We start from the raw sequence: 13,000 nt of genomic DNA on the forward strand, positions 1-13,000 counted from the left end.
ACATTTTTTCCTGGTCTTGGAATAGACATTAGGAGTCTGTTTTATATTTTATCAGGATTTTGAATACTGTCCATATCCTCACTCTTTCTCTATACATTGCTTTAATTCTTTTCCATTAAAGGCTTATTCCAAGAAAGAGTACATACTGTAATCTGTTAAATAAATTATATAATATTATGTCTATTTTATTTCAGCAGTAATTCTATTAATTTGCAAATAAAAGGTCCTGGAGTATCTTTCAGACCTGTATATCCATTAATGTCACGTAATGTACTTGGGCCATTTCTACACATATCACTTTCTCGGAAAGTGGCGTGCTAATAAACAGCCTGAAAAATGCTAATGAGGTGCGGATGTAAATTCCTGGTGCCTCATTAGCATAGGGTCACATGATTTTGAGTCCGGAAGAAGCTCTTCTGGACTCCAAAACAGCTTGTAGAGGCGCGGCCCCTGGGTGATCTTCTGGAAACGGCCTTAGAGTATCACTACTATGCAAGTAAAGTGTTTAATTTTTAGTAAGGCATGTCTTGAAAAAATGTGAGCTTTAAAAGTGAACTTTCAAGACTATGTTTTGATAATTATTTTCCCCACTCACAACCAAAAGAGTTAATACAAAAGTAGTTTCTCTATTTTCTGGTAGAGCTTTGCACTATGTCAAAAGCTATAAAAGCATGATTTCACATTGTTATCCATCATGTTGAAATGACATGCTTAAGTCCAAATCCTATCCAGAGAGTTATGCAGACCAGGGTAGATAAAAATCAATAACTTTAAAATTTTAAAAAAGTATTTTTTATTTAAATCTTTTTTTTAATTTTTTTAAAATCATCAACAAAATACTAAAATTCTCATTTAATAATAAGTTACAATTAAATCTCATCACAAACATACTACTTCTATACTTAATCTCATATAAATGAATTAATGGCTCTAGTCTGCGTGGCCTGAATACCAGACCTTCCTTCTTGAAAGTTCTGGGCTTCCATTTTTTGTTTTTTAGAAGACTAAAGTAACATATACAAAGAAAGACATAGGCTAAATAAGATTGGTTTTGTTCTGTGATTATGTGCCGGTGGACCTGGGTTAAACGTGGCAGAGAATTAGTTAAGACATTGTATGTAAGACAGAAAGATAATATTTAGGAGAGGACCAGAGGTAGCATAGAAAAGAACAGTGGAGTGGACTAGACAGAACAAGGAAAGATGTTATTTAGTACGCATACAGAGCTTCTTATATTTCTGCATGCTTTTTCCACAGAAAAACTGTCATGGCTAGTGAGCGTAAGAGAGACGCTATCTGGGAATATTTTGAACAAATTCTTTCCCTGGGTGAAAAAGGAAAATGTGTCAAGCATAAACAGTGCTAGAAGATGATGGAGGGCCTAGTTTCAAGAATGAAACATAAGGAAAACTGTTTATTGGGAGGAAATTATGTGGATGATGAAGAAATGATGTGGATGAAGATGTGGATATGTCTGAAGAACTGTTTAGTAACTTAAATAATTCACTTTACAGTGCATCATCATTCAAGGCTCTCTTTTCCTCTGTTCATAGCAGTGCCACATTAGCATCCGCAGAAGTGGCTGATTACTATGCCCCCTCTGAAAGGAGAGGATAGTGTGGCACAGCCAGTCAGTCTTAGCTGTTTTGGTAGCTTGGAATCAGATCTGCATCCCTGCTAGAAACAATGTAAATGATTAACTGAAGAATTGGGTGAGAACAAGTGAGAAAAGCGTCTATGCAAAACCATTTTGGAATTTTGTTTCAGGTTCCCATCGAAGCATAAAAGACTTGACTGTCTATCTGCAACAGCTCAGATTCATCCAATGGTACTTGTAGCAACAGTGCTGCAAGTAAGCCTGTTACAGACAATAAAGTTTCAGCAGCAAGCACAATATTTAAATTATTCAGTAAAACCACTACCCTGGTTTGTAGTAATGGACAGCAAGTACCAACATCAGCGTGAACAACTGTTGGAAGATTGGTTGGCTTTACCGCCTCCTACAGCCAAGTCGTTGATGTTGCCTATAGATACCCCTGCTCATTTACTTTCCACCCATTGATGGTTGTTGGAACTTCTACGCCTGCTTTGCAGTTGGTGCACATATTTAAAAACAAAAATCACAAGAGGGACATTCCTGCCACCACATTGTCCAGCAAGGAAGAGGATGAAGCCAGTAGGGGAGAGGTACCCTTCTCCTCTTCAAGCTCCCATCCTCTCTCTGGTCCTCAGGTTGCAAGCACTTGAGGCACACAGGAGGGCTTGGCCACTCTCTACACAGGTATCAACATCTGGTTGTTCCACTCTAGATCCAAGGCCCACAGAGCAGCTCAAGGAGCCCCCCACCGCAAGGGTGTTACTGCTGGGATATGAGAAGGGGTACTCTTGCCCTGCACTTGGTGGTAGATCCAAGGGATCCAGAAAGGCCACCACACAGGTGCTTGCCACTGGGGAGGCCAGGCCAGCCCTGATGCTAGGGAAGACTCCTGATGACAATGTGTGAACAGTGCCTGGAGTGGTGCTGTGACCTGGACTGCTACCAGGAGCTGTGCAACATAGTGGAATCTGCCACTGAATCTGACACGGACCAGGGTCGATCAGTGCCAGACAGAGCCAGTGACAACTACCATGGCGAGGGGCCTCAATACACCATGGCCTCCAGCTCGTCTCTATGCTTGGAGCTAGCAGGGCCTATGAGGGGTAAGCCGTGCTGGATACCAGTGCCGAAGGAGGGACCTCCAATGCCATTGGTCTTGTCACCATTGATGGCACTTAGGTGTCACGAAGGTAGACTGCATGGTGACAGTGCCAACCACACTGGCGCTGGAGCAGGACCTAGTGCAAATGCAACGAATGGTGCCAAGAAGGGATGCTGTTTTTTTCCCATTTGGTTTTTCCCTAGCAGTACCCCCAACCCTACCCCCACTACCTCTTCTCTGTTGGATCATCCAGCAAGAAGTAACTGAGAGGGAACTGGGTTGGCAGGGGTATTTATAGGCAACACCAAAGACATCACCCCAGGAGGCACTACAGCCAACCCAATGTGTGCTACTAAGGAAAAAGTCTTCAGGTAGCCTACACATGGTGCATGCACACGTACTTTTGGGGTATTCTAAAATTCCTCCCACCCCCAATTACTGTGAATGTGCTGACTTCTGTAAGAAGAATTTAGAAACCTTTCTTCCACATTGGGCCTATGACTGTTCATGGAATTTCAGCCAGGAGTGAAGATACCGTCTTTGGCAGATGTCTGCAATAAGAGAAACTGAACTGGCAGCATTGTGAGAATCTCAGAGAACCTGGCCTGGGGATTCATATACAAGTTGTGTTTTTTTTTGTTTTTTAAACTGCTGGCTGGCATCATGGTCCTTTCCATAAAAAAAGGCTGGCTTCCTCTGCTTGGATTACTGAGCACTCCAGTAAAATAATAATCTGGAACTGTTACCAATTGATGGCTTGGACCACCAGGGTGCTCCTTTGTTTATTCACCACGCTGGATCTCCATGGAAGAAGAAAATGTAAGACTGCTTTTGAACTTGCTCTGGCCACTTTTAGCCTGATTAATGGCCCGGTGATGTTTCAACCCTTCAGTAACGATCTGCTATGAGAACTACAGGACCAATCTGTGATGTATACTTAGATTCTATATTGATCTTTTCAGACAATTTGGAGCAATGTGACATTTGAATTAATACGGTCCTGTAGAGACTAAGACAACATGGTATCTATGGCTTCTTCTGTTGGAGGTGGTATGGTAATGAGGCAATTCTTGATTACTTCCAGGAACACGATGAACTTAAGCAATTTGATTGAGTTCTGCTCAAACACGCTCTTCTCAAATTTATCACAGACTGCTTCTACACATGTCACCTCCTGTTAGAGGTGGCATGGTAATGAGGCAATTCAAAGCAGGCTAATGAGGTGCTAACATGCATATTCAGTGCTTCATTAGCATAATAACAGCTGCACGACATCTCTACCCCGAGGCATCTGAGTGTTCACATTAATTTGTCCATATTTACATATGAATTCATGTGTTCATTCTAGTGTGACTGATATTGACATCTAACAGAAACTATGAGGTAATATTCCAGTTGCATTTTCAATTGCTAAATTAGTGTTCTTTAACCCATGCCTTGTAGTATTCGATGGGGTACGTAGACATTTTGGACAAAAACATTTTAGCCACGTTTCCCTCCATAATAATAACATATTCATCAGCTTTCCCCATCTATATCTGGGTAAATAGTAGGCATCCTTCAGTCTATATAGACTATGGATCGCACCCTTTAAAGTTTCAATTGAGGCCTTCATTTACAGCATCTATTGTGACTATGAAGACCCACACGAGAGTGACAGTCCTTGCTGCATCTCTTGCAGATGTAGTGGGTGTCTGGCAAGTCCTTATTGTGTCTTCTGTGCACTCGCTTCTCCTCTGCTAGCTGTCTGATCTTCATCTCGCCCCTCTGAAGGCCCTTGTGTAACCCCTGCCTCCATCTGCTGCGGTCGTCTGCTAGTTCTTCCCAGTTGTCCAGCTCGATGTCTACCTCTCTGAGGTCTCTCTTGCAGACATCTTTGTAGCGGAACTGGGGGCGTCCAGGAGGTCTTTTGCCAGAGGCTAGCTCACCATACAGGATGTCTTTTGGAATCCTTCCATCATTCATCCTGTGGACGTGGCTAAGCCAGCGGAGTCGACGCTGCCTGAGGAGGGTGTGCATGGTTGGGATTCCAGCTTGCTCGAGGACGGTGGTGTTGGTCACTCTGTCCTTCCATGATATTCCAAGGATGCGCCTGAGGCAGCGCAAGTGGAAGACGTAAAGCCTCTTTTCCTGGGGGGCATACAGAGTCCAAGTCTCGCTGCTGTAAAGGAGGGTGCTGAGGATGCAGGCTCTGTAGACTTGCATTTTGGTGTGAGTGTACAGCTTGTTGTTATTCCACACTCTCTTGCTGAGTCTGGACAGAGTTGTGGCCGCTTTTCCGATCCTCCTATTTAGCTCAGTGTCCAACGATAGGGTGTCGGTGATGGTGGACCCGAGGTAAACGAACTCGTGGACGACCTCAAACATATAGTTGTCAATGCTGATTGATGGGGATTCAGCAACATCCTGACCGAGTACATTTGTCTTCTTTAGGCTGATGGTAAGCCCAAAGTCCTTGCACGCTTTGGAGAACTGATCCAGTAGTTTTTGAAGCTGGTCTTCTGTGTGAGACACTACAGCAGCATCGTCTGCGAACAGCATGTCTCTGATGAGGACTTCTCGCACCTTAGACTTAGCTTTCAGCCTTGCAAGGTTAAACAGTTTCCCATCAGATCTTGTGTGCAGCAAGATGCCCTCTGTTGAAGATCCAAAGGCATGCTTCAGGAGGAGTGTGAAGAAGATCCCGAACAATGTCGGAGCAAGCACGCATCCTTGTTTGATGCCGCTCCTGATTCTGAAAGCATCCGATAATGCGCCGTCATATTGGATGGTTCCTCTCATGTCTTCGTGGAACGACTGGATCATCTTGAGTAACCGTGGAGGACAACCTATCTTATGGAGCAGTTTGAACAGACCATCCCTGCTGACCAAGTCAAAGGCCTTGGTCAGGTCGATGAAGGCTACATACAGTGGCTTTCTCTGCTCCCTGCACTTCTCCTGCAGCTGCCTTAGAGAGAAGACCATGTCAACGGTAGACCTCTCTGTGCAGAATCCGCACTGCGATTCGGGGTACACCCTCAGCAATCTTCTGGAGTCTGCCAAGGATGACGCGAGTGAACAGTTTACTAGTGACGCTTAGGAGGGCGATTCCATGGTAGCTGTTGCAGTCGCTTCTGTCTCCTTTGTTCTTATACAAAGTTACAATGTTAGCGTCACGCATATCCTGTGGAACCTCACCCTCTTTCCAGCTCAGGCACAGTAGCTCACGTAGGGGTTCCAGGAGTGTGTCCGCAGCACATTTGATTACCTCTGGTGGTATACCATCCTGACCAGGGGCCTTTCCTGCTGCAGTGCTGTCAATGGCTCTCTTCAGTTCATCCACAGTCGGTGCTTGATCCAGTTCGTCCATTACTGGTAGGAGCTCGATGGCATCGAGGGCTGCGTCAACCACAACGTTCTTGCGTGAGTACAGCTCGGAGTAGTGCTCAACCCAGCGCTCCATCTGTTTGGCTTTGTCAGCAATGACTTCACCAGATTTGGATTTCAGAGGTGCCATCTTGTTCTGGGTGGGTCCTAATGCCTTCCTCATACCCTCGTACATTCCTCTGAGATTACCAAAGTCGGCACAGGTCTGGATGCTGCTGCATAGCTGGAGCCAGTGGTTGTTGGCACAGCTCCTGGCTGTCTGCTGTACTGTTCTTCTGGCCTCTCTAAGTGCTTCCTGGGTACTCTGGCTCGGTAAGCGTTTGTACTCCAGGAGTGCAGCGTGCTTCTTTTCAATGACTGGAATCATCTCATCAGAGTTAGCTTCGAACCACTCGTTCGTGCTTCTAGCTCTTCTTCCAAACACCGACAAGGCCGTGTTGTAAACTGTATCCCTCAGATGTTGCCATTTGGATGTCGCATCGGCACCCCCAGGGCCGCTGCGCAGATTTTCCTGGAGGGTCTCTCTAAACTTTTCAGCTTTCTCCAAGTTTGCCATCTTTCTGGCGTCAATGCGGGGCCTTCCAGCAGGTTTAGAACGGTACAGCTTCTTGGGTTTCAGCTTGAGCTTGGAGCAAACTAGCGAGTGATCTGTATCACAGTCAGCACTATGATAGCTGCATGTCAGAAGGACGTTTTTGAGGTTATTACGCCTAGTGATGACCACATCTAGTTGATGCCAGTGCTTTGAGTGTGGGTGTCACCACGACACTCTGTGCTGTGGCTTCGTTTGGAAGAATGTGTTTGTGATGCATAGATTGTGGTACGAGCACAGTTCAAGGAGACGCTGTCCATTGTCATTCATTTTTCCCACACTGAAGTGTCCTAAGCAGGAAGGCCATGAGGCCCAATCAGCTCCAACTCTTGCATTGAAGTCACCCAAGATGTACAGTTGTTCACAAGCAGGTATTTGCACTACAGCAGCACTAAGCACATCATAGAACTTGTCTTTTACTTCTGGTGTGGCGTACAGGGTTGGAGCATAAGCGCTGATCAGGTGGACAGGACCGGCGCAAGTTTGAAGCGTGATCTGAAGAAGTCTTTCTGATCCGCCCATGACTAAATCAACCATTTGTAGAAGGGTGTTTCTGACAGCAAAGCCAACACCATGCTCTCTGGGTTCTTCTTGGGCTTTACCCTGCCAGAAAAAGGTGTAGTCCTTTTCCTTTAGAGATCCCGAATCTGCGAGTCGCGTCTCTTGCAATGCAGCGATATCAACTCTGAGCCTCTTCAGTTCCTTGTTGATGACAGCAGTCTTGCGGGTGTCACTGATGGCCTGAAGTTCTTCAGTCAAGCCGGTCAGCATGGTCCGCACATTCCAGCAAGCAAGCTTAAATTGTTGATGTTTCTCATTTCTTGTTGATTTTCTTATTGGTTTGCCTGGTGCCCAAATTTCAGTCACTTCTCAGGTTCAGGAACCTTAAGCCTCACGCACCCAGCGAGGCAGGTGAACTGTGGCGGGACAGTACCCTATTGGCTTGGGGCTGCCCAGCTTGAGGCGGGTGGTGACTGTCCAGTGAGATGCGAGGATCTCTCCCACCGTCGAAGGCAACCCCTGGCGCTCGTTCTCTATGCCAGTCGAGCAAGAGCTTATAACCGGTATCTGTTGCCTCCCGTGTTGATGCAGCGCTGTTCAGCGATGCCGGAGTACCTCTCCGGGCGCGAGCCTGGGCACTTATTATGGAGACTCTGGGCTGCCCAGACACCAGTGTCCCCCTCTCGGCTTTACTGGTATAGTCCAAAGGAGAGGATAACCTCCACTTTTGGTACCAGTTCAGCTGCAGGAGTTGCCGGGACAGTGCCAGAAGCTGACACCGAACCGCCTTCGGACTTCACTCCGGATTTTCTGTCGGGGTTTACTCCCTAGCCTCTCTCCTTCCCAGGATAACTCACAAGGCAGTGGGGTGTGGAGAATGTGGTTAAGGATCCAACTACTTCATGCCTCCCTGTTACCACAAGTCACCATAGCTCCCTGCAGAGCAATGACCTCATATCCCCAGGACCCTCCTCCCCACCTTTCACCGCCCTTCCCCCCAGCTACCATCACCATAGGACCCTCCCCAGCCCACTACCCCCATCTGCTCCCATGTCCGCCCTCCTCACTGCACTGGCCCCTTTCCCCTCAGCTGCTCTCAGAGCCCCCAGGTCCACCTTCCCCCATCGCTCTTCAAGCTCTTCTCTTCAGAGACTCCTTTTCCTGGTAGTGCTGCCTTGCAGGGCACAGGTGGAACACCATACCTGAAAAGGACAAACACGGGGCTCCTCCCTCGGCGAACTCCCAGAGGCAAACTCCCTTCCCTGTTAGCTGCTGCCCCCTGTTCGCTGGGAGCTCCCTTATAGGGAGAGCTCCCAGCTGGTCAGGCCTGGCTCAAAGCCTTGCCTCCAGTCTAATCAGCCCTTGAAGGCTCACCTGGCAGGGAACTCCCCCAATTCACACCTTGCAAACTGCTCTTCTCTGCACAGCACAAGCTCAGGTACCTAGGCAGCTGATCAAGCTGCAGACAGACAGACATTCACCCACCAGCTCACCACACAGCCCCCCAAATCTCACACTCACCCAAGCTCCTCTAGGACACTTTGCCCAGAGGCAAACTCCCTTCCCTGTTCACTGCTCACCCCTTGTTCGCTGGGAGCTCCCTTCTTACAGGGAGAGCTCCCAGCTGGTCAGGCCTGGCTCAGAGCCTTGCCTCCAGTCTAATCAGCCCTTGAAGGCTCACCTGGCAGGGAACTCCCCCAGTTCACACAGTAAGGGATTAAATGAACTTTATTTCAAGTAGCAAATATCCTCAATTGGCAGTAGGTAGAGATTAGGGGAAAAAAGAAGTATTGAATGTGATTTTTTTTTAAAAAGTAAGCATTTGGGGGGTAAATAAAAATTATCAAACTGTTCCTGAATGTATTTAGGTACATAAATATTTGAATTCTGCTCATTTGAATGAGCTATGTTCTTCATTTAAATGCTTGAGAAATACATATTTTTATTTTATACATTCAGGATTTCTGCAGATCATCATTACAACTAATAAAGACTGCTAACTTTAGGTGGTCCTTTCATCTTTTTGCTTCATCTATGAACTTCAGGTTCAATACAGTGTTTATAGAACAGGCCTTACCACAGGGCACATTTCTCACTGGCAGTAAGCATTGCTTCTGGAGATGCCAGGTAAGCAAATCAAGAAATAAGCAGAGAGGGAGCCATGCTGGTCTATATACTATCAAAACAAAAAAGCAGTCCAGTAGCACTTTAAAGACTAACAAAATAATTTATTAGGTGAGCTTTCATGGGACAGACCCACTTCTTCAGACCATAGCCAGACCAGAACAGACTCAATATGTAAGGCATACAGAACCAAACACAGTAATCAAGGTTGACAAATCAGAAAAAAATTATCAAGGTGAACAAATCAGAGAGCAGGGGGGTCGGGGGGAATCAAGAATTAGATTAAACCAAGTATGCCAAAGAGCCCCTGTAACGTCCCAGAAAACTTGCATCCCGGTTCAAACCATGTGCTAATGTGTCGAATTTGAATATGAAAGAGAGTTCAGCAATTTCTCTTTCCAAAACAGACTGAAAATTCTTCTTCAATAAGATGCAAACTCTTAAGTCATTAACAGAATAGCTCACTCCATTAAAATGTAGACTAACTGGTTTGTGGATCAGGAATGTTTTGATGTGTGTTTTGTGCCCATTAACTCTTTGTCTGAGAGAGTTTGAAGTCCGTCCAGTATACAAAGCATCTGGGCATTGTTGGCACATGATGGCATATATGATGTTAGTTGAGGATCACGGGCCCATTCTCCTGTTCCTCAACTAACATCATATATGCCAACAATGCCCAGATGCTTTGTATATTGGACAGACTTCAAACTCTCTCAGACAAAGAGTTAATGGGCGGAAAACATACATTGAAACATCAAAAAAAAAATGGGGCATTCTGTCAATGACCTAAAGGTATGTGTGTTACTGAAGAGGAATTATTGCACCGTTCTGGAAAGAGAAGCAGCCGAGCTGGCGTTTATATTCAAATTTGGCACATTAACCCATGGTTTAAATCGTGGTGGGAACTTTCTGAGTCAGTATAGGGGCTCGTCTGCATACTTGGCTCAGTCTAATTCTTGACCTTCCCCCCCACCCCTCCACTCTCTGATTTGCTCACCTTGATTATCTTTTTCTGATTTGTCCTTCTTGCTTACTGTTTTTGGTTCTCTGTGCCGTAAATATTGAGTCTGTTCTGGTCTCGCGAAGTGGGTCTGTCGCACGAAAGCTCACCTAATAAACTATTTTGCTAGTCTTTACAGTGCTACTTGACTGCTTTTTGTTTTGATCAAAACATTCCTGATCCACAAATCAGTTAGTCTACATTTTAATGGAGTGAGCCATTCTGTTAATGACTTAAGAGTTTGCATCTTACTGAAGAAGAATTTTCAGTCTGCTTTGGCAAGAGAAACTGCTGAACTCTCTTTCATATTCAAATTCGATACATAAACACGTGGTTTGAACCGGGATGCAAATTTTCTCGGACATTATAGGGGCTCTTTGGCATACTTGGTTAAATCTAATTCTTGACACACACCCCCGTCGCCCCTCTGCTCTCTGATTTGCTCACCTTGATAATTTTTTTCTGATTTGTCAACCTTGATTATTGTTTTTGGTTCTCTATGCCTTAAATATTGAGTCTGTTCTGGTATGGCTATGATCTGAAGAAGTGGGTCTGTCCTACCAAAGCTCACCTAATAAATTATTTTGTTACTCTTTAAAGTGCTACTTGATGGCATTTTTGTTTTGACAAGAAATAAGCATTTTGGCATAAAATTTCATGATATTTGCCTAGCACTCCTAGTATACATATCCTTCAAACACAGAATTTCTTCAGCAGTGCTCTGTTCTTACCTCTTAACAATTTCAGTGGATGATGGTTTTTCCTTTGAAATTTTCCATTTCTTTTACTTAGAAAAGGGTTTTTTGGACAAAAAGGTTTGCTACCATCTCTTTTTTTATTTCATAATGTACTCTCCTGTCTAAAATTAGACAGCACTTGTCCTATGGGGAGATGGATTCCACATGGCTCTTTCCTTTTGGCTACATTGAAGTATTATATATACATTTCATGTAGTGTATTAGTGGTTGTCACTCCTTCTCTGGCTCAATGGGAGGGCACTATGCTTTGCTGCATAACTGGGTGCTGCCCAGTAATGGAAATTACAAATTGAGCATGAGGATGAATGGCCCTGATGGTAGGGTAGAGCCAACCAGAGTCTAGACTTCTGAGGCAAGGCCGAGCAAACAATTTTAAGGGCCATGGCAGAGCAGACCAACAGTTTCAGGGAGCTCATGCCCTTAGGCAGGACAGATCCAGAAGCAGTGTAGGGTCTCAGGCCTTCAGACAGGTCAGAAATCAACTAACCAGGAATACAAATTGATTTAATGTTTGAAGGAAAAAATGAGAATGCCTAATACGAAAAAGGACTAGAAAACAAGTAGGCAAATTAATGAATGCAGTTTAAACTAATGACTAAAATTGCCACACTATAGGATTTCTCTTTTTAAAATTGTCTCTGAAATAATGAATCTGAAGTAATGTCTCTGTTTAAGCCTTCATTATTTAATAGTTTGGTATTTTTGAGAGACGCCAGTCTGTTGTGCTAGGTACAGTGCAAACCAATTGAGATATGGTATCTGCCTCAGAACTTCTTTAGCACAGTCAGGGGTGCTTTACAACTTTCCTGAGTTCAAAACTTTTATTTATGTAATCGGGGAAAAAAACATGCCTTGTCTGGTCTTACGATAAAAGCTGCTGAATTTGAACCCTGTTACATTTTAATCTGTTACGTTGGTATCTTTTATGTCAAAACTCTATGGATAATCATAGTCATTTCTATGGCTACACATGCTCTCTGATTGTGGAGGAAATCTTTCCTACAGTGTGATGGAGTAGGAAATTTTATACCTTTATAACAAATATCAATGATCACCTAGTTTTTTAGTATCAGATAGGTAGCCGTGTTAGTCTGTAGCTTCAAGAACAACAAGAAGTCTTGTGGCACCTTATAGACTAACAGATCATTTGGAGCATAGCAATCTAATATTTTAGTTAAACAAAGTAGATTGGTTGTTGGAAGCAGAAATATTTTTGCAAATAAAGAGTTGTGCCTTTCTAGTTTGTAGTTCAGTTCTCTGAGAACTTTGTCAGACAATCATGACCTATGAGTAAAACAGAAAGACGTGGATTTGCAGAATATAACTTTTATCAAAACTTTCTTTGCAGACAATGTATTTCCTCTTTGTCTTGCAGATTGGAGTACTGACATATGTTGAATTGGTTACCTTCTTATTTTTCCTTTTGATTTGCCTAATCTTTATTTTAGTAATCTATTATGTCAAAGGATAGTGTCTGATTGCACACTGCTGTTTTATATAAAAGATCAAAGATGTTCTCTGAACAGTTTTGATTAACTGTGAAGACTCTATGTCTTCAGAACTATGGGTATATTAAAATGTTGCCACGCTTAATGGGGGGATGACTTTATGCCTATTTTCAGAATTGCAGGGGGGCGAATTCTATCAACAATCAAGATGCACTTGATAAAAGGACGAAACAGTGGGGATCCATTCTGTCGAGCAGCAGAGGAAGTTTTACAAGATTTGGATTTGAGGATTAAAAATATTATCAATTCTCAACATGAAGCTGTGACTGCTTGTGCCACTGGAATCAGTCCAGCTCGGGTAATAGGTTTCCTATTGTTCTCCTACTATATAGCTTTACAAGCAAGTCATGCTTCCATCTAGCAGTTAGCTCACCGTCACTAATTGTCCGAGGAAAATTCCCTTTGGGTAGGTTATTCCACAAGACTCTGTGGGGGATTTCTTGTGTCTTCTT

At 44.2% G+C, this 13,000-nt stretch overlaps 1 protein-coding gene across 1 annotated transcript in view; it reads left to right on the top strand.

The window, feature by feature from the left end:
* The window catches only part of PARPBP (PARP1 binding protein), an 88,224-nt gene that overhangs the window by 54,617 nt on the left and 20,607 nt on the right, over positions 1-13,000 (top strand). Inside the window, exon 8 of the mRNA XM_075007631.1 lies at positions 12,663-12,846. Within this exon, the coding sequence (XP_074863732.1) occupies positions 12,663-12,846 (184 nt within the window). The remainder of the gene's footprint in view (positions 1-12,662; positions 12,847-13,000) is intronic.

Source organism: Carettochelys insculpta, chromosome 1 (assembly GCF_033958435.1).
Source record: "Carettochelys insculpta isolate YL-2023 chromosome 1, ASM3395843v1, whole genome shotgun sequence".
NCBI classification, from domain to species: Eukaryota; Metazoa; Chordata; order Testudines; family Carettochelyidae; genus Carettochelys; species Carettochelys insculpta.